A 26,575-nucleotide genomic window follows, 5' to 3' on the forward strand; every position below is an offset into this window, starting at 1 on the left:
ATAAAGTACAAGAACGTGGTCAACCCAGTTCCCTGGGGTGGAATAAGGAGACTTGGAAGATGCAGTGAGTAAGGAAAAAAGTGGAAAAAGGCAAGGAGTTCTTGCAGGAAGAAGGCATTTAGGGAACTGAACAAACGAATTGTGCTTGGACATGATCAACAGCAGCCGCGCACTGAAACCGGCTCAAGGCCTGAGGTGTGTCTTGAGGGGACTTGCGGTACAAGGAGCCGGCTCCTGATTTGGACTTTTTGCATGTTTTCAGTAAATGGACTGATCACACAACTTTAGTTACACAGTCCTGAGGCTGAACCTCTGCCTGTGCACCTGAGAGATGCAGATCAGGCTTAGAAGGAGAACAAGAGGCCAGAACTGCACCGAGCTCAACCCACAGCAGCTGCTAGAGTACCCCCCGCACCCCGTCTCCCTCCCTCCGCAAGCCCTCACCTCATGTGACTGCCACCGGCACTGTAAGCAGCTTCCAGGCCCGGAAGAGGCATGGACGGTAACACGGTGCGGCTGAAGTGGAGCAAAAATAAAGAGTGACAGGTTTGGGCGGCAGGATGGTGGGAAAGGCTGTGGGGCCCCACAGGTTTGGAAGGATGCTCAGTCAGAGCCCAGGGAAGACCTGCGAAGTGTCTATCTATCCATGGAGACAAAAACCTGCCTCCAGGGCACGGAAATCACATGTCCATGCCCATCACTGGAATGGAGGTGGGCTCACAGGAGGGCTGTGTCCTGACTTAAATGGAAAGGCACAGAGAGATTAGAAGGCAGACTGATATTGGTGAAATTATTTTCAACTGTTCTCAGTGGTCAAACCACAAGAACTCTTTCCCAGTTCATAAAAGTCTATGAATTCTATAGCTATAACGTGTACATGCTAATCTTTGAAGTTCCTCTGCTCCAAAAAGAAACAGAGGTAGGCTTATAAACAGACTGGGTGTTCGCCTGCATAACTAATTAATTTAAAAAGTACTTCTGTATCCTTTACACACCAAACACTGAGTGTAACAGCTGTGAACAGATCACAGGTGCAAGTCACAAGTCACTGCTTACAGTCTTTAACTTACAGTGTGATTTGTTCTTGGCAAGAAGAGGGCAAGAGAAACGGAGAGATTTAAGATTTAATCGTTCATAGAATTAAACCAACAGAATGAAGGAAGGTGCCAAACAAAGGGTTCTTCAGGAAATCCAGATCCTTCAGGAAAATTCGAGGGGCCCACACTTCAGAATTACTGCTGCACTTTCTCAGCAGAGATCTGGCAATAAACAGGCAATGCAGACACAGCCTCTGAGCCTTCTGGCTTTAGGAGCGCCCTCGCCTCTCCCCAGTGAGAGGATGCAAACACGGGACTTCAGCAAAGGACAGGGCATGGAGCTTACCTGCTCACGGCACCCAGAGGTGACTGCCGCTTGCTGTGAGAGGGCGGAAGGGCGGAGATCTCCAAGGGGCAGGCGGAAGGCCCATGCTGGCTCCAGATGGACAGCACCCGGCCCACCGAGTAGGGCAGGGAGCAGAAGATCTTGTCAGCTATGGAGGCGGGAGACCGCAGCCCTTTGAGGCCCTGTGTTAACTGGGTCATGAAGAGCCTCTGCATGGCAGGCGTGTGGCTGGCGCAGCTCCGTTTCTTCGTCCAGATCCGGTAGCATCCTGGGGAGCAGAGTGCTAGGAGCGTGTGGAGGCCGAGGACGGAACAGCCTGCTCTGGTCTGGACTAGGGCGGCGGCCCTGTGGTCCTGGAGGGGAACTGGAGGCTGGGCGCCTGCCTGGCTGCAGACGCCAGGGTCTTCCCTGAACGTGGCCATTCCAGGGCAGCCATGGGCCAGGAAGAAGGAGAAGGTCCACTTGGGAGGTGGAGAACGGCCCCAGTGGGCCTCTCCTAAGGCGAGTCTCGCGGGCGCACAGTGCTCGGGGAAAGTCCTGGGGGACTCGGCCACGCGCTCAGGGCCCAGCTTCACATGGAAGGACACCGGGAAAGTTTCAGAACCGAACAGCAGCGATGGCATCTTGTCACTCACATCTATGAAGCTCATTTTGACAGTTTCGAGCGAATAAAGCGTCAGGGGTTTACTGTTAGGCCTCCTGTCCCAGTCACCAGCTGCCAGACACGAGTTCAGCTGCGTCGTGCTGCAGGAGAAGCCGTCCAGGAGCCTCCGGTATCGGAGCTGCTTGGAGCTTTTAGCCACGGGGAGAAAGTCCGAGGAGCACCGCCGGGACCGCAGCTTCTGGGTCCTGGCAGCGGGGGCCAGTCTGGAGGCAAGGATAGACAGCTTGCTGAGTAAGGCCAATTCTTTGGTAGGCATCCGCACATTCAGGCCGCCCGAGGGTGGGCCCGGGGCGGCCTTCAGCTTTGGTACGTGGCTCACAAGGCTTCTGGCAGGGGCTGTTTCGGGCTCTGGGCGCACAGGTACAGACATGGCATGGGAAGCGAGAAACCTGTGTGCTTTCGTGGGGACGGTCTCAGAGGAGCTCTTTAGGAAAGCAGAACGTGCAATTCTACTGCTTTTCCTCCCCACAGACACCAGCTCCTGGCAGGAGACTTTCTTGCAGGTTCGAGGGGGCTGCTTCTTTAAGGGCAGCGCCCCCTTCCGGTGAGAAGTGTTCCCAAAGGCACCGTGGAAGGCCTCCCGCAGGGCGGAGCTGGGGTCTCGAGCGCGCCGACGGGCAGTGCGGGGGCCGGGGCACGTGCATGACTCCGTGTCCTTTCTCAGCGGGTGACACGAGCTTTCCTCCTTCAGGTCTACGGGCTTCTGAGGCCCGACGGCCAGCTTTGCGGAGGTGACTTCCGTCTCTGAGGCGGGCTCATCTTCGGCACCCTGAGGTGGGCTCTGACTCTGCCCCTCATCCGACAATGTATGAGACGTTGCGCATTGTCCCAACACTGTGTGTGCTTCTTTCTGGCGTGCCTGCTCCTCTTCCTTGTGGCTCAGAACCTTCTGGCTTGGTCGCTTCTCCGAGTCAGCCGGCACCCTCGAAGCTTTAAGGTGGGTCTGAGAGGCCTGGCTCGGGTCGTCAGTGAGACCGCCTTCCCTGATCGCCATCTCTTGAGACTTCTCCCCAGTAGGAAACTGACCCCACGGCCTCCACTGCTGTTCGGCAGTGTCTTCTCCCTTCACGTTGGTTTCTGCTGCTAGCGTCAAAGGCGAGCTTTCCGCCCTGATGGCTGCGCTGCTTTCCCTGGTAGGCTCACTCTCACTCCTTGGTGCTCCACCTTCCATCTCAGGCAGGACTTCGTTGTTCTTATTCTCACAAGGCATTTCACTGTCTATTGGCTTAAAAAGGTTTTGGAGGTCAGTTTCTTCACTATTAATAATTGTTTCTGATTTTTTTTGAGACAGTGGGTGCAAAGGCATTATCTTGGTGGATTTCGGGCTTCTCAAGGGGACAGAGTTTACGTGGTGTCCAGAAGATGTCAACTCTACTGAAGAAATTCCGATGGTATTTTCTTTGTCTTGCTCAGGGTTTATTTCTAGTCTTGATCCTTCAATTTTTCCTTGTGTTTCTCTCAGAGATGCTTCTTTAACTTGCTTTTCACGATGAATGTAATTTAAAGACGTATTTATTTTACCCAGTACTCTTACATCTGGTTCATGATCTGCGACAGACCCTGTGTCGGGCACACAAGGGTCTGGACACACTTCCATTTCACAGTCTTCTATGGGTCTCCATGCTGGCTCTTCACATGATTTTTTAATATTGAGACAGTCTGATGTAGAAGCAGCAGCATCTTGGAAATCCGACTCCTGGTCAATCATTCCTATAAATGCAGCGACAGGCGCTCCCCTCTGGGACAGCCTACTCCCTGAGGCTTCCGGCGACGTCGCCCTGGCGTGCCCTGCACCCCCAGTGAGAGTACCAGAAAGGCTTCCGTCCAGAACGCCTTCTGTGGGCTCATTACTGCAGCCTAAGGAGACCACATGTGCTGTCCCATCGGTGGGTTCTGCACAATCAGAAGTCCTCCCACAGCCCCCTTTCTTGGGGCTCTTGCCAGATGCTGAACTGTTACTGCCTGAACCAACGGGTGGAGCCTTCAGGCTGTGGCTCGCCTCTCTGTCAGGCTCTGTGGGCGACTCGCGCTGGTCACGGCCGAGTGTCTCCTCAGCTGGGTTACCTCCACCTCTGCAGTCACTGGGTCTGCCTGGGTCACCCTGGGAGCCGAGGCGGTCATCTGCCTTCTGCTTGGGAGTTTCAGCTGCTTGGTTCACGTTCTTAACACCAGAGAACATCATGGGAGGAAACTGGCCAAACAATTTCTCAGGACTTGGCATGCTTGTGGGCTGGTTTAATTCTTGTGTGACACAAGCAGAAACGTCATGTCGACAGACCAGGGTCTCTTTGGGCGTGGCCTGTTCTTTTCCCTCTGGCCCTTCCTCACATAGTCGGGTGGTTTGGTCTGGACCGCCACTGTTTAATGTGCCTGCCATCGTTTCATCTCTGGCCTCACCTCCGGGAAGGCTGCCTTCAGTTTCTGCCTCACCTGGCTCACTTTCCTCTGATGCACAATTCTTTCTACAGCTGCAGCTTTCCACAGAGCTGTCTCTCCCTTGGGAGTGGTGATCGATATGCTGACAGGTATCTCCGTACTTGGCTGACAGACAGTTCTCGACACCCAGGGTCGTTCTGCTGGGCTCCAGGGCAGCACACCTGCCCTCCTCTGGGACGTTTTTCCTCACACAAGGGCAGCTAGAGAGATCCCAAGACGGAATGCTCTGACATTCCCAGACTGAGACCTCTACAGGCGAGGCTGCCACTTTGCTCTTATCTGAGGGAAGTCCAGAATGCAGACTACCTGTTCCCGAATCGGCTGCTCCGGTCTTTCTTTCTAGGCTTTCTGGTCTGCTGTGTAAGGTGGGGCTGTTTGAAGAGGCACCACGGGTTCCGTCACTTGGTGGAGAGATGTCTTCGGTCTTTGTTTTCACAGGAACAGGGTGGGTTCTGGCAGCAACACCTGCACCATCCTCTGATGGAGGGCGCTGGCTTTGGTGGGAACCCCCGCTCACTGTTACAGGCATCTCTTTGTCGGTTGGCAACTTTGTATGGGTTTCAGGATTAAGGGACACTTGATTTAAAACACATTCACTTTCTGTTTTGTTTACAACCAGTTTGTTGTCATGAGGAAATTTATTCACCTCCCAGGCGGTGCTCTGTTTACCTAAATGTGGGGCATGGTCCTGGGCATTTTGTATGGCTATTTCTGACTCAGGCCTGTCAAGTTCTAGGGATGGTGGCAATGGAGTAATGTCTTTCTTGGGCTTAGACATCTCATTTATAGAATTTATCTGGTCCTCTGGCGTTAAACTCACAAGGGATTTCCCTTCAATTAAAAATCCGTTAGGTGAGGCTTCATTTAACTGGGGTCTGCCTTCTAGATTTCTCTGGGTACGGACTAAGGAGTCACAGTCTTTACTGTGAGTCTTCTCAGTCAGCACACTGGGCTCTAGGGTAGCTGTCTGTTCTGGTTCTTCAATCTGCATTGAGGAGGGAAAATGACTCCCTTCAGAGTCTGTGCCTGGATGGCTCATTTCAGCAAAAGTTCCTCTGTGGTCCTCATCGTTTGCCAAGCTACCATGAACGTCTAAAGTGATTTTCAAATCATTTTTTTCAAGCAGTCCTTCCACAGCTTTAGTGAAAGAATTGGGTATGAAGGAACTGGAGCAGCCTATATGGGGACTGCCTAGAGGGCAGTAGTGATCGTGGGCATTTTCTTTGGGGAAGACAGTAGTCTCTTTTTTTCCAGAAGAGTGACGACTAGAATCCTCTCCTGGTTGCCTGGCATTAACAAGGAAGCGTTCTCTTTCACTTCTAGGGTTCAAAGGCTGTTTGTGTTCTTCTCTAGAAGACAAGTTCTGGCTTTGACCATTGCCGTCCAAACAGGAACTGTGCGTCTTTTCAGCGGATCCCTTTGGCAAGCCATCACCTTCAAGACCACACTCTTCTGAGGACGTTGTTCTGGATCCTGGACCAGATAAACCTGATGTGAAATGGGAAACTTTAGAATTCTCTTCTGAGGGTTCTGTTATAACCACCTTTCTCGTGGCTTTGGGACTGTCACGTGCAGAACTGTGTCTCTCACTATGGTGCCCAGGGACCTGTTGGTGATTGTCGTCGGCTTCACAGACAAGGTTTAATTTACACAACTCTTCCTCCCTGCTGTCTGCTTTGGAAACAGCACTGTTCCCTGGTAACAATGACAACCAAGAAGGATAAGTTCTTATTTCTTCACATTCTTTTTCTTTTGGAGTTGCTTCTGTTAATCCAGGATCCACAATGCTTAAAGGCTCTAGGGAAACTAAGGTGCTGGACTCTGAGACCTCAGCACTGGCCATGATTTTGTCTGTCTTAGAGTGTCCACAGCACCCAGCCGAGAGACCCTGACTCACACGGCCATTCTCGAGTCCTTTGTTATCGTCCACCTTAGTTCCATGGACCTTCATAACTTGGACTTCCTCAGTAGATGTCAGAGGAGTTTCAGCTGTGATTTGTACATTTCCTTCTGCACAAGAGAAATAAATCTGAATTAATGTGTAGTCATTTACTCTAACTTCATAAATTTAATCACACAACGAAAACAAGAACTCCAAAAGAGAACTGCAGAGTTGTGCTACAGCACCACTGGCTTCGATCTTCTTTGCAAAATATGACAGAGAGCCAAAAGAGTACCTGAAAGAAACAGTCTATTCTGAACAAATCCTTTCTTTAAATGTGTTACTTACTGAAACACACTGACCTAGCTGGACAAATGACAATAATGGGAGACATATGCTTAATTCAGTCTTAGGAAGCTTTCATCCTAAAGCATTTATAAAGCAGACTCACATTAAAATAGCTTATGTTACATACAAAATGACCATCTTAATACTCGAATAAATAAAATTATCTTTGAAATAGAATAGTAACACATAAAGCCTTCAGTAAAAGAGATTAATCTGTAAGTGGAATATCAGTCTTGAACCCAATTACCTGCAAGGCTTGCCTCCCTACAGGGTCGGTCATGAGTTGGTAATAATTGAAGGTGAGAGACAGGTTCACAGGGATTTAGTATGTTCTCCTTTTCACTTCTGAGTAAGTGAGAAATTTTTCATTATGAAACATTACAACACACACACACACACAAAATGCCTAAGATGTAAATGTAACTCATGAAGAAGTTTTACTTCCCAGAAGTTCTCTGAAACTCTAGGCACAGGATGCAGTATGAAGAAGTTCCCCCAACCTGCTAATCTACAAAAGACTTTCTGTCCCTCTCCCACGGCTGCTCACACAGAGGTACATACGTGTATCTGCCTGCACGTACGCTGCACGCAGGTAACAGGACGCCTGCACTGACAGACAGAGCAAGATGCAAGTCAGCCTGCAGATCTGGTTCCCACTAGAACGTAAGCTCCACGAGGGGAAGGGTCACCTCTCATTTGGCATCGCCCCCTCCCTGCTGTCTAGCATAATACCAGGTACAGAACAGCGCTCAGTAAATACGTGTGGAGCTGATAAATGACTACAGTTTGGTGACGTCAACAATTGCTATTAGATCTTACTGCTCACTCTGTACTGAACACCCCATGGAGACCCTGGCGACTGGTAGGTATGTTACAGATGTCAGCAGAATGAGGAATTAAGTGAGGGAAGCTGTTGCACACTGGAGGGTGAAATGTGTTCTGTGAGGTGTATGCCTGTTTAAGCAGCACAGGAGTTTCGCGACCCTGGCTGAACATCCTGGATTTGTAGTCGTGTGATAACTGTATAAACGGTGCTTACGTCTGCAGACATTGACAGACATCCTGAAACTCGTATGAAAATGCAATGGACACATAACAGCCAACACACAATCTTGAACAAAGAAAACGGACTGGAGCGCTTGGAGAGGAGGATAAGGAGCCTGCGAGATGGAAATGTTCCATTTTTTTTATCGTGTCGGTACAGCTGTGATTACACAACCGCATGTTTGTGTACACACACACACACACACACACACACACACACACACACACACACGAGTGAATGCCACTGTATGGAAGCTATACCTTAATTAAAAAAAAAAAAGTCAGTGCCCCAAATGCCTAGACCGCTTCCTGGTTGCCTTTTAAATGGGTATGGTACTGGCTCATTTTTCAACTTTCCACTCCTCCAAAACGTGAATTACAGGAAGATAATGACCATCCTCAACTTCAGAGCTTTACTCTCCACAGGACAGCAGGGCCTTTGAGCCACAGAGAGACCCTCCAGCAGCAGGAAGCAGGAGGATGAACTGGGACAAGTGTCCTTTCTCACAGGGATGGTCTGCACCCCCTTTTCTGTCAGGCTGCCAAGAAGCATCACCAAATCTGACGCTGTTCCACGGTAACAAAATGTTCACGTGATTAAACATATTTGCTGTTTTTTTTTTTTTTTCAGCTCTAATTGTTCTACATAGTTAATCTTAATTATGTGACAGATACGGAATCTTGGCTCAGCACTCTCTTTTAGGCCTCGGTTTCTTCCTTCATCAATCAACAGATGAATCACAATGAAGCAGTGTCTCTGAGGCCCATATCCTACCATTGTTTTGAGGAGCAAATATGTGTACGTGCTCAGCCACGTCTGACTCTTTGCGACCCCCTGGACTGTAGCCCACCAGGCTCCCCTGTCCATGGGATTCTCCAGGCAAGAAGATTGGAGCAGTTTGCCATTCCCTTCTCCAGGGGATCTTCCCAACCCAGGGATCAAACCTGAGTCTCTTGCATCTCCTGCACTGGCAGGCAGAGTTCTTTACCACTGCACCACCTGAGGAGCAAATGAGGTAACAGAAATGAGCTTGGCAAACTCTCACGGGGATGGGGAGTGGACGTGGGATGAACACAGTGGGATGTCCTGTGAGCCAGTGGTTCCTGCCCCGTCCACGTGAACTTGTTTGGATAGCAGTGTTGCTTTATAAAGTCAAATGGAAGATTCCACACTAGCTTTAAGGTTCAACTCATAGTCAGTGGGGCCTCATTACAGAAAAAGTGGGAAGCAAACCTGTCACAGAAGAGGCACCGCTGGGTAACACCAGGGGCCTCCGAGCATGGCCATGGGCAAAAATACCAACAGCTGCTACAGCCAGGCCCTTGTGCAAGATGGGGTCCTACAATCCTCATGTTCTCAGTGGGAACAAAAATGGTGTAACAAGTGGAGAAAGGAAAGGATGTGAGAGAAATAGATACCTTTATTCCTCAGACCGTCTTCAGGGAGGCCCGTGCATGAAAGTTCTTCACTTGCCTGCATCTGGAGGTCCTCCTGCGGTAAGAAAACCCAGTGGTCAAGGAAGACCCAGAGACTCTGAGCTCACAATGCCAACGATCCTCTGAGAGGCTTCTCTGAAGCTCTTGGAAATGTGCTAGTGGTCACAAGGATTAGGAACTGAAGGAAGCCGCAAATTCAAGCTCATATTATTAGTAAAACTTGCATTCCTCTAGAATATGAGCTTGAAAAGTCAAGTTTCCCAAGGTCCTGACAGATCCAGACAAAACCTTGTGTCTTCCGAATCAATAAACACACTGGTGCAGTGTGATCTTAATAACGTGAAAACCTAACTGGAAACTGTCAGGAAGTTGGATGGCACCCAGCCCCTAACCATGTTCTTTCTTCCTGGAAGGGCTACTTTCCCTTTTCATCCCTGTTCACTGGAGGAGGGGACGAGGGGGAGCGCCATCAACGACAACTGACAAAAGGGACTTCAGGAAAACAGGCAGGGGCACCGTGGTGGGGAGCCCGGTGAGGACAGGGTCCAAGTGGGCTGGCCAGCTGCAGACGCTGACTGGCCAACGACGGCTGCTCACATCAAAGTGTCCTTCTGGCTCACCTCTGTTTATCTGCCCACCGATTTACATTTTTTTCTTTTTCAATGTAGACCTCAGACCAGTTGGACCCAAAGGTTGATGATGTGACTCCTACTTACCTCAGAAGGGTGTCCACCAGCTAATCACGCCCTCTTTGAACTATTTCTATAAAACTCCTCACCGTCTTCCCCAAGTGGGGACACTTGGATTTGAGGGCATTAGCCCACTGTGTCCCCCTTTGCCTGCCAAAGCAATAAAGTTATCCTTTTCTACTTCACCAGTCCCAAAACTCTGTCCCAGAGATCTGACTCAGCACCAGCATCGGTGCACAGAGAGGCTGAACTTCCCACATCACCCTGAGGAAACTGAGGGTAGGAAGCAGATGCCCGCCGGCCAGCAGTCAACTGCTGCAGCCACACCACGCTAGACGGCGCACCCTGAGACTCAGGAAGAGAGGCACAGGACGCGGACCTCAGGGAGCTGAGGTGTGCAAACAGGAATGAGTTCATGAGTTCAGACTCTTGCATCTATCTTCCCATACAGATAAAAGCACTAAATTCCTTAACTGGAGATATCTGGGGGTTTTTTGGTCTTCTTCTTCTATTTTTTTAAAAAGATCTTTTGGTTTTTCTTTTTGCCTCGCCCTGAGGCACGAGGGGTTTAGTACTCCCCCTCCCCACCAGGGGTGGAGCTCATGCCCCTTGAAGTGGAAGTGTGGAGTTCTAACCACTGGTTTTCTTTTACATCAATAGTCTTTTGATGTTCCAAAAAAAAAAAAAAAAAAGAGTAGAATTTTCCCCTACACTAATTTAATCGGTAAATACAAGATTCTGACTGACACAACACTCACTTAAATCTACAGATGGTGAAGTTACTGTTGTAACTTCTGATAATTTTTTTATAGCACTTTAAAAACAATAGGCAAAACCATTTCATCTCTAAGCAAAGTTCTGCGGTGGAAACAGAAGACCCAAGTGATGGCAAGTACAAGGAGAAAAAAGTATCGTCACTGGACCTGAGAGAAGAGGCCCGGCATGGAGCGTCGTGTAGGAAGCAGGACTGTTCCTTTGCTTTTTCTTGCAACTTCAGAGATGAATGCTTTGGCGGAGCATGAACTCAAAACAGCTCTCTCCCACAGAACTTACTGTTACTGTACTTGACCAAAGCGTACAAATTCTAGCGTGGTGCTGGGTCAAATTTATTTGCAAATGGGAAGAGGAGAAAGCTCTTACTCATCATGGAAGGAAGGACGGAACTAGAAAATCACCGCTTGGGAACCATCATGGTGATAATTACCTCAAGGAGAATCATCAGTGGGTGTTAAACCTACTGGCTAAAAGTTTGAATGAGAAACAGAAATAATTACGTATTATTCAAATACCTCCCCACAAGATACTCAATAATTGTACAGGGGAAAATGATACCTGCACACTGGAGAGGCCAGGCAGTTCCTCTGCCCAGGAAGGAGGCACCCCCTACACCAAGCCTGAGAGGATGCGTGGAGAAGAACCGGCCATTTCTGTGCGATTCCTGCCCCGCTAAATGCACAACCACGATCTGATCACGAGGAAACCCAAGCTGACAGACCCAAGCTGAGGAAAATGCTACAGAATAAACGGCCTGTCCTCTGTGTCAAGGTCACGAGCTGAGGAAACACTGCACATTAAAGGAGACTAGAGAGGCATGACAGACGAATGCCACGAGTGAGCCTGAATTTTTCTCTTAGACCAAAAAAAGATTTTCTTTTGCTAAGACATCAGTGGGCTGACTGGTCCAGTGTGAATATGCTCTTTCGACAAAAGGGTTAATGTCTTGATTTTGATTAGTGTACTGCGGTCACCTAACAGAATGCCCATTGTTTGCGAGTAAATTCCTAGTCAAGTATTTAGGCCTCACATCTGCAACTACAAACTAAACAGAAGGGGAAAAAAGCAAATGTGGTGAAAAGTTCACAGGAGAGGGACCCACATGAAGGTCTTCACATTGCTTCTGCAACTTTTCTGTGAGTCTCAAATTATTTCAAAAGGAAAGGTTAAGAAAGCACCTTTTTCTGTGGTAACCCTTGACCCTTGCTCCAAACGACACTGCCCTGCACAGTCCTAGTTCTCAGGCTGAGTGTCTGAGGGGTGAGACTGGATGCTATTCGAGTATTTCTTCAGATAAACACTCTATAGGCAAGGCCGAGTGCTGGAGCAGAAGCTGAGGGGGGACCCAGACTCAGCTCCGCTCCAGCCTCAGGATGCCCACCTGCAGCTTCGCGAGGCTTAGAGTGAGCTCACAGGTGGTTTTACAAATGGGGACCACAGGCAGCTTGCGCCATGAACAGAAGCTCTCGCCACCCAGCACACCTTAGACACTCGTCACCCCTTCCTGTGAAAAAGCTGACAGGACTGTCAGCAGCAGACCCCGGTGTCATCCGGGGTGATCGCCCTAAGCCCTTCTGGGTCTAAAGAGCCTCTGCACGCTGAGAGCGGACCTCCTGCCAGCAGCACACAGCTCCCCTCAGATTGCCAAGGGCTCAGGTGATCTCCTGAGGGTGCCCTGCTGGGGCTGCTGCGAGTTCAGTTCCTCCACACCTGCTACTCGAAGGAGGGATCCTAGGTGGAGACCCCACACCCAAGCTGGCTGCTTCAGGCCATCCCCTTCTCCCTGGTTAGCAGCACTATCCTAACAGGGAAGGGGAGAAGCAGGGGCCAAGAGGGACAGACTCCCCTCTCCCTCCGCCTCGCTGACCTCTTGAAAGGTCCTGAGTCAGGAAAAACAAGTCTCCCCTCACAAGGGCTGCGAACCCTACAAAGCTTTAAGTTTCAGATCTGATCTGGGTTATCAGATATGACCAGGTAAGGCTGAGGTCGGATGTGAGGGACACCCAAGCACCGCCAGTAGGGTGGTGGGCGACCTCCAGATCAGGTGGGAGCTTGAACAGCCTAGGCCCCAAGTGCAGATAAGGGCACAGAACAGACAACCTGAAGCCGCGGCTGAGCAGCCTATGTGTCCTGCGTGTAACTCCACCACCCTAAGGCCAGCCCACCACGTAGCACTCGCAAAAACTTATCAGACATGAGGTTCTCTCCCCATAATACCTTATCAGCTAGTGCTTTCCAGTAGTCAGGTACAGATGTGAGAGCTGTGTGTGTGCTTAGTCGCTTTAGCTCTGTCTGACTGTGACCCTATGGACTGTAGCCCACCAGGCTCCTCTGTCTGTGGGATTCTCCAGGCAAGAATACCGGAGTGGGTTGCCATGCCCTCCTCCAGGGGATCTTTCCAACTCAGGGATTGAATCCGTGTCTCCTGGGCCTCCTGCATTGCAGACGGATTCTCTACCAGCTGAGCCACCGGGGAAGCCCGAAGACGGCTGAGTGGCGAAGAATTGATGCTTTTGAACTGTGGTGCTGGAGAAGAGTCTTGAGAACCCCTGGACTGCAAGGAGATCAAACCAGCCAATCCTAAAGGAAATCAACCCTGACTATTCACTGGAAGGACTAATGCTGAAGCTCAAGTCCCAAAACTCTGGCCACCTGATGCGAACAGGCTACTCACTGGAAAAGATCTTGATGGTGGGAAAGATTGAGGGCAGGAGAAGGGGCCGCAGAGGATGAGACAGTTAGATAGTATTACTGACTCAATGGACATGAATTTGAGCAAACTCCAGGAGACAGTGAAGCACAGGGAAGCCTGGCATGCTGTAGTTCATGGGGTCGCAAGGAGTCAGACACGACTTAGCGACTACATAACAACAACAAATGTACTTAAGTTTCAGGATTCCCAGAGGTGAAGTCCTAAACATTTCTCTCTACCATCTAGATTTTTAAAAATCTCCATAGCTGATCACTAGTATCTTAATATTCCTTGCAAAATCTGTTTCCAAGATAAAAGTTAATGTGGATCCCTCTTGCAAAATCAAGTGAGATCACTACAGTAGTCTGTAGCATTATATAAACCATGTAAAATAAGAAAGGTCACACCATAGTGGAATTTGTCAAATTGACAGCATCTTCTCCACCTCAGCCTGCCACAGCCAACATGTCACTCTCCTGCCCACTGCTTTCAACCAAAATCAGCTTGCCATACTTCTCCAAAGTCTAGGCAGATTTTAGGAGGGTACTGAAAACCATTCTTACTGTTCATCTGTAATCTCATTTCCTGTTAAAAGCTGGCTGTGAGTCCTAGAAAAGATGCAATACTGGTTCATACCTATGAGGTTACTATAGGGCCAGGAAAAAAAAAAAAAAAAAACCCACAAATCTCTTTAGGAGGGAAATGAACACATACCGGGCTCTTCAGCTTTTATAAGCAGGCTGGTTACAGTTCCTTGGGGCCTGATGTATCTCTGAGCCTTGGGCCCTAGATTCTGCAGACCTCCTCCAAGCCTGAGCTTCCTGAGTTGCAGGCAGTGGTGGTCCCAGCTTCAGGCAGAGCTACCGCCGACATATGGAACACACAGGAGCGGGGCCACGCATGGAGCAAACGAGAGAGCCCACACTTCTTGACGCTCATGGCAACAGCCATGATCATGCGTGTGTAGTGAAGAACACTGAAAATCAGTGAGACATGGAGTCTCCAGATGGACCTGTTACCTACACTTGCACATCTGGGAAGTAAGAGCTGTGGAACAGGAACTCTGAATCACCTTTACAGGGCTTACAAGGAGTGTGCCTCTGTGGATCTCAAGTCAGAGAAACTTTAGATAAGGCATCGATTATGTGAGCGGGGTAAGGCATTTCATGACAGCCCCCCTACAGGGGTTTACCTAAGAGAACTGCTAGAATAATGAGAAAGTTTCACCTTGTGTGCGTGCTTACTCACGCATGGACTGTAGCCCGTCAGACTCCTCTGTGCACGGGATTTCCCGGGAAAGAATACTGGAGTGGGTTGCCATTTCCTCCTCCACGGCATCTTCCCACCCCAGGGATCAAACCCCCACCTCCTGCACCAGAGGGGCACTCTTCACCGCTGAGCCACTGAGGAAGCCCCAGCTCTACCTTAAGGCCTGGCAGCGTGCACACGGTGCCGCGGGCACTGCCCCGTCACACACTTTTACCAACAGGAGCTGAGAACCGCCGGCATGTGGGGATCACCGTGTCCTGGCTGACCTGGAGAAGAGCTTATGGCCATCAGCTTCATTACTCAGAGTGTGAAGTTCAGATTTTTTTTACTTTCAAATCACTGAAAACTAGCTCTGTCCAACAAGATCTCTTTTACACAAACAGCAAGCTCCTTCACACTGTGGAGAAGCTTCCTCAGGATCAGAGACTCTCGGGGAGACAATGAAGCAAGCTTAACTGGCCCTCAGCATACCAGCCTCTCACTTAAGTGAAGTCATGGAAATCACACGAGATCAGGTCTTTTAGGAGCATGCCGTTAAAAAACAAGTTTCTCAAGAGCGTCACACACCTCGAGTGATCAGCAGCCACTGTGCATCCTTACTGGATGTCTCCTGTCCACATATCTGTCAGACGACGTACTGAGCCCTCGGATGTTTCAGCCAGCAGACGATTCAGAACGTTTCTGCGCCTGTGCTGAGCATGAATATCTTGAGGCTAAAGCTTTCACAACAGATTCAACCAGGCAGATCTAACCCTGTGACTCTCAGCACCAAGAAAAACAAACAAAAGAGCAGCCACAGGGCTTCCTTGGTGGCTCAGTGGTAAAGAATCTGCCTGAAATGCAGGAGACATGGGTTCAGATCCTGGTCCAGGAAGACCCCGTATGCCATGGAGGAGCTAACCATTGTTCTCACAGAGTCGGACACGACTGAAGCGACTTAGCAGCAGCAGCACCTAACTAATCTCTCTTACTCTAATATCAAACTCACAGAGACTGGATTTTTCATGCCACACCAAGTCACTCTGTATTAAAGAATGGGCTTTCTGTTTGTCCGAAACACGGAGACCCCTCGAGGGTATCCATCCTGCGAAGCCCCTGCTGCGTCCAGTCTCCCTCAGGCACCTCTGTGACACCTCACTCTGTCCTGATCGTGATGTTACCAAAACAACCAGCCAGTACGCGTCGTTCCTTAACAACGGACGCAGAAACCCCACACAACTGTCACAGAGAGACTCAACATTCCACACACAGCAGCTGCTACAGAGGACTGACACTTTCTTCGTGAGATAAGCACTTCCCCTCTTCAAGTGTCTGATGGGACACACGTTTTCAAAGATCACTGAAAGAAAGTTAGCATCAAGATCAACATTCTGGAAATGTTTCAGGAATGGATTGTAAGCCACCTGTGAGCGTCTGTACTTCATCTTGTGAAGCGTCAGTCCAGCTGGAGAGACGCCGAGTGAGCTGTGTCTCGTGTCTTACCTGGCCGGGGCGGAGCTGTTCTCCAGCGGCTGTGGGATACTGAGGCAGGTCTTCTTCCGCTCCCTCACAGGGATCTCTCACCACCTCTGCCTGGTCCCCTCCATCTCTGAAGACCTTTTGCTCCAGGCTCTCAGCTTTTGCTTCCCTATCCAGGCTCCCAGGAGCCACGGGACCTTCTGTTGAGGGGTCCACCAGCCCACACTGCCCAGGCTCACCCCCATGGTCCGAGGTCTCGGGGGCTTCTTCACGACAACTGTCCGCAGGAGTCCTCTGCAGCTCCGAGGGCGCAGCCCTACTCTGACTTACACGAGAGCTTGAGGCTCCGGGTTTTACATCTGGAGTTGCACTCGGCTCGGGATCAGCATGAAGCTCTTTGGAGGCACTCCCTGGGAGTTCAGAGTATAATTCCTGCACCTCAGCAGACATGGAGGAATCAAGTGGAACGGGCTGGGTCTCCACGCCGGATGACAGCATGGGGGCAGGTGCAGATATGGAGTCAAGCCTCTTACACCAAACGGTTCACCCTGACACAAATCAAAGGAAGGGATAAGAATTTAAAACCTTGCAGGGTAGAAGGAAGCTGTCTCAGCTCAAATTGGCTAAAACAAGCACCAAAAATTCTACCTCAAATGCCAGCATTATCTGGCACCAAGAAATCTGCTTAACAGACTGAGTTTGAGGAAAAATAAATACCTTAAACCTTTAGTAGACGTCTGTCTAATCGCAATTCAGAGACCGCCTTGTGGTAAATTCTCAATTTAAAGCCGGATTTACGTGAGATCTGATCAAATGTAGATGAGAATAAGACTTGTCTAAGCACTCAAGGGTAGACCCGATGCACCAAATACATCAGAAGATAAACGGGAGTTCCCTGGTGGCCCAGTGGTTAGGGTTCCAAGCTTTCCCTGCTGGGGCCTGGGTTCAATCCCTGCTTTAGAAACAGACCCTGCAAGTTGTGAGGCAAGGTCAAACAGAAAGAGATTTTTGAAATTAGAAGGTAAAGATGGTTCTCCACTCGTTCTCGGGTCATGAACCTTGCCCATTTTATTCAGTGCTGCAGCCCCACTGCCTGGAACAGCTGCCTCACACCTAGCAGGCACTCAGAGAGAATCTTCTAAAGGAACATACACTGAGGGACTCAGAATCTGATTGACTGACTTCTCTTCATTAAGAATTTTCTTTGGAAGAACATACAGAGAAAACAGAATTACATTCTTTTATCGTCACCACACAGCCTGGAGCCGGACAGCACTATCCCAGCTCTGGGGCAGAATCCTTCCGGACTTCCACTCAGCACTTCAAGATTGCCCAAGCGCGTTCCCTGATACTGCTCACACGAGTTTCCTGACAGCCCCGTAGCCCCGTGAGCTGAACAGGGCAGCCACTGTCCTCCCGTTGTAGGCTCTGACACCATAGCTGAGGAGGGTGAGTGACCTGCCGGAAGTGTTGGGGGCTTCCCAGGAGGCTCAGTGGTACAGAATCCGCCTGCCAATGCAGGAGACGTGGGTTCAATCCCTGGGCTGGGAAGATCGCCTGAAGAAGGGAATGGCGGCCCACTCCAGCATTCTTGTCTGGGAAATCCACAGACAGAGGAGCCTGGTGGACTACAGTCCATGGGGCCAGAGAGTCGGACACGGAGGAGACAGTGAGCACGCATGCCTGAAATATTACATCGTTAATGCAAGGGAGGAGAGGGGATGTCTGCGGCTTCTAATCCGGGGGTCACATTTCACTTCTGTTGGGCAATAGAAACATGGGTTATCTGCTAAAATCAGTATGTTTAAGTAGTTCACAATACTACATTATTAAAGCAATCAAAACAAATGCAGAGAGAGAGGGTATGGTACCCCCAGAACCGGGGCTCCTGGCTGGGACTTTTCCATTTTAGTCTACCAAATGTGTGCAGTTTCCACCACAAAATCCACTTGATCTGACCAAGGCGGAAATGGTTCACCAAATGAGACACTGCAGGCTTTCATTCTTGATGCTTTCCCTAACCCTGAACAGGAGGACAGAGAAGGTGAGAAATGTTTGGCAACTCCGAATTCAGAACAGGAATTTACTAGAGGTACTGGTGGCCAATCCCGTTGGCCGAAAAGCACACAGAAAAGATGTTTCACAAAGCTACTCCCACCGCTTCCGAACGTCGACGTTTCCCCGTAATAAACACATGACATCAAGTAAAGCCCAGAGCCAACTACAGATCTGCTCTCACTGTGCTGAGCGGTCTCAGCTTCTCTGCAGCAACCACAACTGTGTTTCGGAGCAGGAGGGACTCCCTGAGACACCGTGTAACTCCTTAGGACCCAATGGCCTTTGGGCCCTGTCTCTATTTGCACCCTGATTCCCTGAGGGAGCCCACCCGTATCACTTCCACAAAAGCACACGCTCCACCTCCCCATCACTGAGCACCCTGCTCCTTGAACATCCCTGGGCTGACAGGGGGATGGACGGTCCCCTCCACGGGCCTGTGCTGCCTGGACTGGAGCTGGGACCGAGGAAGGGGGCAGGGGCGGGTGACAGGCGCTCTCCTTGCGGGCCATCCTGCCCTTCTCCTGGTTTTCTGACCCATGGGGGACAGTTTATTCTCGCCTCTGTGCTCTCATCCGCTGAGCGCCTCTGTGTTCTCAAGGAACCCTACTCAAAACGAAAGGGCACATTTTAACGCCACCAATTTAAACGCTAGAAATTATAGGAAAGCAGACGGCCGACCCATGAGGCTGAGGTAATGTAAGAAGAGACTTAACTCCAAAAGGGAAACAAGGAGAGAGAGGCTGCTGAGCACAGGAGCACAGCAGGGCTCGCGGACTCCACAGAGCGCACTGCCAAGGCCTCCTTCCTGGAGTTAGTCTCCCCTTTCTCCACGAGCTCCTGGATGTCTCCAGGGCTCCTCTGGATTTTAGGCCAATGTGTGTGTGTAGATACGTGGGGGTTAAGGGAATAATAGTGGAATTGCTATTTGAGGCCCCTCCCCCAAAAGGCTGGCAGTGCTCCATTTTAATTTGGTTCAGCTCCCCTTTCACCTCAACAGACAACATCCAGCTTCCGACTGTCACATCACAAACAGACCGCAAGAGCGAGCGCAGAACTAGAAAGCCCAGTGCAGGAGATGGTCTTGTGGCTGGAGAAGGCTCCGTGGGTCTCACCAGCCGCCATCGTGTGGGCTTTTCAAATCCAGCCCTGGACATGCGTTCCCCGGCTTCACTTTCTTCATGCCCTTGCCTTTTCATGCAGCTTGTCTGCCAAGAAGGTGACTCAAACTGTCCCTTTAGGCACAGAGGAACCACACGACTCCGCGACTCCACTCTGAGGAACGTGCAAAAACCACACAACTGCACAAAAACTTGTACGTGGATGTTCACTGTAGCACTGTTCACAGGGGCCGGAAAGCAGAAACAGCTCGAAATGTCTACCAACGGACGAATGGCCAGTGAAATGTCGTCCATCCACAACGGAGTCTTACTCGACTATGAAAAGATGCAACGTGCTGGTTCATGACACAACACAGGTGCCCCCTGAAAACAGCATGCAGCTAAAGGAAGCCATCATGAGAGACCACTGTTATAAGATCTCATTTCCACGAAATGTCCAGAGCAGGCAAATCTAGAGCCGGAAAGTGGATTAGTGGTCGCCTACTTCTGGAAGCGATGGTTTTTCCAGTACTCACATATGGACGTGAGAGTTGGACTACAAAGAAGGCTGAGCACCAAAGATTTATTGCTTTCAAACTGTGGTGCTGGAGAAGGCTTTAGAGTCCCTTGGACAGCAAGGAGATCAAACCAGTCAATCCTAAAAGAAATCGGCCCTGAATGTTCATGAAGGACTGAAGCCGAAGCTCTAATACTTTGGCCACCTGATACGAAGAGCCCACTCACTGGAAACGACCCTGATGTTGGAAAAGACTGAAGGCAGGAGGAGAAGGGGACGACAGAAGATGAGATGGCTGGATGGCATCAACGACTCAATGGACATGAATCTGAACAAAATCCAGGAAATGGTGGAGGACAGGAGACTGGCGTGCTGCAGTCCACGGGGTAGCAAAGAGATGGACAAGACTGAGGGACTGAACAACTTTTGGAAGAAGTGGACAAACGGAGTGGCTGCTGATGGACAGTGCTGCTTTGGTGCACGACAGAAGTATTCTAAAACTGGTGTGGTGATGGCTGCACAACTCTGACTATGCCAAACGCCACTGAATTGAACAATTTACCCTGTGAATTGTATGGTATATGAATTATATCTTAATAAATTTGACTTTTTTAAAAAAGAAACCTGTCCATGGCCTCAACCTTTTCTCAAGTTGTGATCTATGTTTCATTGACAAGGATGGCACCCTCTCAAAACTTGTTTAGTTGCTAACTTGTGTCCAACTCTTTTGCAAGCCCATGGACTTTGCTCAGACTCTTCTGTCCATAGGATTTCCCCAGCAAGAACACTGGAGTGGGTTGCTATGTCTTTCTTACTCTCCTGCATTGGCAGTGGGATTCTTTACCACTGAGCCACCAGGGAAGCCCCCTCCCCCAAACTTAACATGCCTAAAACAGAGCACACTCAACCCAGTAAAAAATCAAGTATTGTCCATGCAAACAGCTGTGAGATTCAAGGATGAGTTAAGATGTTCTCAGTAACCTTACATGCTTTTATTTCTGGTCCTGCTGCCTCTCTCAGTAATGGCACCGCGTGACCCTAGAGCTCAGACATGAATCCGCAAAGGTAACGGTCTGGCCGTCCACACGCTGTGCAGTCAGCACTCAAACACACGCACCCAACGCCAGCTGTGTCTCCACCACACCTCACTGTTCCGTCCCCATCGTCCTAACTCAGGATTTCGCCCTGAACACAGGACCATGCAGAAGCACACGCACACTCACTAAACAGCTCTTTATCGCAGAGGGGCAACACTGACCACACAAAATGGCTCAAAACATTCCTCAGGAAAAACTGCTCTCATCTTTCCTGTGCCCCCACCTATGCTGTGGCTGCTGCTGCTGCTAGGTCGCTTCAGTCGTGTCCGACTCTGTGCGATCCCATAGACGGCAGCTCACCAGGCTCCCCCATCCCTGAGATTCTCCAGGCAAGAATACTGGAGTGGGTTGCCATTTCCCTCTCCAATGCATGAAAGTGAAAAGTGAAAGTGAAGTTGCTCAGTCATGTCCGACTCTTGGCAACCTCATGGACTGCAGCCGACCACGCTCCTCCATCCATGGGATTTTCCAGGCAAGAGTACTGGAGTGGGGTGCCATTGCCTTCTCCACCTATGCTGTGGACCGAACCAGAATTATAAGGCTTGGTGACTAAAAGATGACTCCCAATATACAAAAGCCAGATGTCACAAAGCTACTGTCTCTCGTTACGCGTGTTTGGTAGAGACAGAATTCTAAGACTTTTCAACCTGTAAAACAACCATGCACATTGGCTATTCAAGCAAAACAGACATCCCCTCCTTTTTCTCTTCAGCTCTTCTCGTCCTCAAGTTTCTCAGCAGTGTGTGCAGTGGAGTCACCACGAACAGCTCAGCGCCTCAGCTGAAACTCCAAGCTGAGTAAGTGAAGCTGCTCAGCTGTGTCTCTCTCTGCAACCCCATGGACTGGACTGCAGCCCGCCAGGCTCCTCCATCCATGGGCTTCTCCAGCCAAGAATACTGGAGTGGGTTGCCATTTCCTTCTCCAGGGGATCTTCCCGACCCCGGGACCGAACCTGGGTCTCCTGCACTGCAGGCAGACTCTTTACCATCTGAGCCACCAGGGAAGCCCCAGAGGTGAAGTAGGATTTAGAAGCTAGAGTAGCGGTTTTACAATTATTCGTAGCTCACCAGCGCATGTCACTAAACTCTCCATCTATCAAGATACTTGGTTGTGCCACAAAGACAGCAGAAACAAAATTTTACCATTCGAGTCCTTCAAATTTCTGAATTCAATGGAGCAATAAAAAATGATGGTATGGAAATATACCTCTCCACAGAAAGCTGTCTGGGATGTCTTATCAAACTAGATAAACATTGTGTGTTTATCTGTCGTCAGTCGGGTCTGACTCTTTGCAGCCTCCTGGACTGTAGCTCGCCAGGCTCCCCTGTTCAGGGAATTTTCCAGGCAATAATACTGGCGTGGGTTGCCATACCCTCCTCCAGGGGATCTTCCTGAACCAGGGATCGAACCCATGTCTCCTGCATCTCCTGCATTGGCAGGGAGATTCTTTACCACTGTGCCTCCTGGAAAGTCCATATTAAAAAATAGGATTATTTTATTTTGGTAAAGTATATATCTACATCCATACAGGAAAAATGTTTTAAAAACTATAAGCCAAACATTAACAATGCAACCGTGGGTGATAGGATTATTAATGACATATCCCCATTTTTTTTTTTACAATGAGTGTGTAATACATGTTAAACTTTTAAAAAATATTATATCTCAAGATCCAAATATGAAGCAATAAATAACAACTGGTAAGTGTAAAATCCCTTTACGTTTATCAGTATTTTTTAAATGTTAGCTCTCTCCCTTAACCATAAAAGTTTTTAAAGTTTTAAATATACATGAAATAAAGTAAGTATAGCGTGTGCTTATAAAACGTAGACAGAGATTTATGGCTTAATCCTTACTACAGACTTATAACCAACCTACTGGGTTGAAGACATCAGATAATTACCTAGTTTGAGGTACAAGGGAAAAATAACCCACAGACTCACAAACAACTCTTTCCTCCTGCTATTGGCTTGTCATCTTTACTGTGAACACAAATAAGAATTAGATTGTTCAGGGGATGGATTTATCCCTGGGCGGGGGGGAGACTAACATTTGGGGGAGTAGGCAGCACAATTATTCCAACAGAAGAAATCATTTTTCAATTGAGAACAATCATCTCCCAGTCTTCCTGTTTCAAAGGCAGAGTCACGGTTAGGAAGTAGTCTAGTTTTGGTCTCCAAGGTGGGAGACCAGGGTCCCTATCCTGCCCCTCACACTCAGCATGGCCTTGAGTGTGTGTCACTGAACTTTCCTGGACTTGTTTTCCACATGTAAAATGGACAAGTCAAACAAAATAACCTCAGAGAGTTCTGCTAACCCATAAAATTCCCAAGACTCTAAATAACTTCTCTATTTCACTTTGTTTTGGCACAGCGCACCTAAAGACGCCAACAAAAGTGGTACGGAATTCAGACTAATCCCTACTGCAAGGGCAAAGGAGGTAATTTAAGAACACTTTACATACGAAAAGGATAGAAAGCTGTTCTTTAGCGTGTCTTCAGGCCATTGGGAAGTGTTAATTCCCATCCCACCAAGTGACAAAAGCCAGGGGGAGGGTGGGGAGACTACCAGTGAAAGATTAACTAACAGTGCAGCTCTCAGCCTCCTTAGAAGACACGTTATTACAGGAATATTAAAAACCTGACCAAGTGACAACTTTTAGTCATTCAAACACTCCCCGAAACAAACGTTCTGGGGGTATAAAGTTTACAGCACTAAGCAAAAGAAGAATAAGAAAAAAAGAATCAAACAAAGAAAATAGCAGAACAGAAAGCCATGTGCCCCAATAATCCCAAGTCTGAAGGTCTCCCTTCTTGTTAATTCCAAAAGCAAAGGGGCTGCTCTTGACAAAATGAAGCAGGAAGAACGCTAGGCGCTGCCGCACTTGTGTCAGGGGACAATACTCACAATAGTGATCGGGACCTCAGAAGTTCCCCACAGGCCTTTCACCTTGAGAAAGGGCCTTTCTTTTCCAAAGATTCAAACACTGTAGCCAATCTCTGAGGCAATTCGGAAAAGGGGCCTCTTCTTGAGGGACAGAAGAAGAGGGATCTTTTAACAAGCTCTCCAGACAAGCTCTAAGTGGGGCAGGGAAATCCATACAATGAACAGGGCCTCGCTCTTCCACACGGGAAGAGAGCACAGGAAATCTCAAGAGCATCAGGCACAGCTTTCCTGTTCCTCCCCTAATCAGCACTCAGAAAAAGGATCCCTCTATCTCCACGGGGGTGGCGAGGGGGGAGTGAAACACTGCAAATGCTCCTGATTTCTACTGACAGAGACTCTGCATGAGATTTCATCCTTTTTTCAAAGGGAGGGGAGAAGAGAAACCATTTGTGCCATTCCAAAGATACAGCAGGAAAGGGCACTCCTCTCAAAGGTCTAGAGTCGTATTTTCTTGGGAGAGCAGGAGAAAGAAGTTGGAATCTCCTTTCTGGGGGTGAGGGGTGTGCAGATCAGATAGAAGGAAGCTTTTTCATCAGCAGAGCAAGTACGGGGGTTGGAAGAGGGCAGCTCTAACCAGTCGGGAAGGACTGATAGCTTCTGTGACAAAGGGAAGGCTGCTTCTCCTGTCAGATCTTCCAGACCTGTTTGCCCAAACAGACTTTTCCCCAGATTACTCTAACAGCTTGGTTAATTTAGGATCCAAAAGAGTAAAAGCGCCTCTTTCTCTGCCTCCCGGGGGTTAAAAGCCTCCCCTCTAGTGAGGAAGGGATGCGGGGAGCGGTGGGGAGGGATGGGAAGAGGCACGCATGGAAAAATCTGTTTCTCTATGGAAGATACTACTTTTCTTTCCTAGCAAACTAAGTAACTAATAGCAACAGTCTACCAAAAGGTTACTATGTACCAAGCAGTTACACGAAATTTCCAGTAGTCTTGAGGACAATTCTATGAAAAGAAGACCGAAATTAAGAGATGGGCTGACAAAAGGTGAAGCTCTGAGTCAAGGTCATAAAGATGGAAAGTGGGACACACGAGCTTGCATCCCTCACACTCCAAACACCACGCTCTTCATTGTGCAAAGGTAAAGAGCTCAAGGCACACCAGGAGACTCGGGGGCAGAGAAGCAAGGCTCCCTCGGTGGACACGGCTGGGGGAGGGGAGAAAGCCTGACTAAGCCCTCTAAGTAAATTCTAGGTCTTCCTCCCCATATACCGGGATAAAGGCGAAAAATACGAGGAAAGATAACTCTATCTTTTACAGGAAAGGAAGATCTCTCTCACTTTTAGGCAACTTCAATCTTTCTCTCCACCTGAGGGGCGCTGACCAAATCAAGAGAAGTCTTATCCCTCCTGAAAATAAGTTCAGAATCGCCCCCTCGCACTCCGGGAGCGGGTCTCCCTCCGCTGACAAGCGCGATGCAGCCGGACACGCGCGTTCGCCCACGACAACGGGCGTCGCCTTCCCGAGGAGAGAAGTTGGGGGGTCCCCCGCCGTATCGAGGTCGACGAGCAGTCGCTTTCCCCCGCCGGAGCCATGACACCAAGAAGCTGTTTTGCCCTCGCGACGCGGGGCCTGGGCTCCTCCCTCTCCCCTGGTCTCTCGGCGCCCGCAGCGCAGCCTGCGTTCCCTTCGGCGCTCCAAGAGGGCGGGGGACCCGGGCTCTCCCTCAGCCTGCACCGCCGGGCTGAGGGTCCGCTAGGGCTGGAGTGGGACGGGGCGGCTACGCCCAAAGCGTTCCCGCCCCCAGCCTCTTACCCTGAGGCCTGCTCCGCGGCCCGCGCTCGCCCCGCCAGCCCGGCTTCTGCAGCCGCAACCCCGTCGCCGCCGAATCTACCTGAGCCAGCCGAGCCGTGAGAGCCCGGGGGCGCTCCGGCCACCGCCGCCTCTTCGTCTCTATGGTCGCCCTGCACTTCCTCATCCGGGGCCCGAGCCAGCCATGCGGACTCGCCCAAGTCCCGCCCCCGCACTGCGCGCGCGCGCACCCTGGAGGCGGCTCTCCTCAGTAGGGACTCCCGCCCTCAGCTAGGTCTGGCGGCCTCTACCCCGCCCCCGCCTCCAGGACTCTTAAAGGGGAACACACCTTTTGATTCCGCTGTTGAGCCTCAGGCCCAGTGTCTGATTCCACTGCTACCACCCTGGTCCTGTCCTCTTTTGTGGCCGTAATGTTTGCAGCTCTTGGGACCTCTCGGCTTCCACCCTGGCAGCCCAAGATATCTTTTTATACCTGGAATCAGTATTTTAGATCATGTCACTCCCCTGCTCCCTTTCCTTTCTGGAGTTTTGTTTTCATCTCTTCATAGCTTTAACACTAGCTGAAATTACCATTTCATGTATTTATCGACTCCTTTATCATCTCTCTCTCCCACCCTTATCTGTTTTGTTCATCATTCTTTGTTCACCGCCCAGAGCAGTGCCCGCAAAAGCAAACACTAAGCAGATATTTGAAGGAAGGAAAAGAATGTTCTTTCAAGAGGGAATTGAGGTCTAGAGAATGCAATCAACTTGCTTCAAATCACACAGTCATGTGTTTAAACAGAAGTCTGTTATTTTTTGGCTGATTAGAGAGCTAAAGTTTTACAGTTTTGTGAGAGATTTTAGTTTTCTCATCTTTGATCAAGGTATCTTTGAACCAGTCAACATATGGACCGTTTTATCTGAGATAGTAGTTTCCCCAGCTTTAGTTAGGGCTGGAGATACAGAAACCCAAATGCCAACACTATTGTTTACATCCAATGAGTCTATCCATCGTCCATGTACGCATGCACATCACATATAGGCTACTACAGA

The 26,575-nt window shown here is 49.6% G+C and overlaps 1 protein-coding gene across 1 annotated transcript in view; it reads right to left on the reverse strand.

The window, feature by feature from the left end:
- PRR14L (proline rich 14 like) overlaps positions 1–25,569 on the reverse strand; it is a 37,659-nt gene extending 12,090 nt beyond the window's left edge. Inside the window, exons 1-5 of the mRNA XM_068989635.1 lie at positions 25,544–25,569; positions 16,101–16,624; positions 9,177–9,249; positions 1,384–6,493; positions 445–516 (exon numbers count right to left, since the gene is read on the reverse strand). Of these exons, the coding sequence (XP_068845736.1) occupies positions 445–516; positions 1,384–6,493; positions 9,177–9,249; positions 16,101–16,574 (5,729 nt within the window). The 5' untranslated portion in view covers positions 16,575–16,624; positions 25,544–25,569. The remainder of the gene's footprint in view (positions 1–444; positions 517–1,383; positions 6,494–9,176; positions 9,250–16,100; positions 16,625–25,543) is intronic.
- Between the last annotated feature and the right edge of the window lie 1,006 nt (positions 25,570–26,575).

The sequence above is a fragment of the Capricornis sumatraensis genome, chromosome 17, assembly GCF_032405125.1.
Source record: "Capricornis sumatraensis isolate serow.1 chromosome 17, serow.2, whole genome shotgun sequence".
Lineage (NCBI taxonomy): Eukaryota > Metazoa > Chordata > Mammalia > Artiodactyla > Bovidae > Capricornis > Capricornis sumatraensis.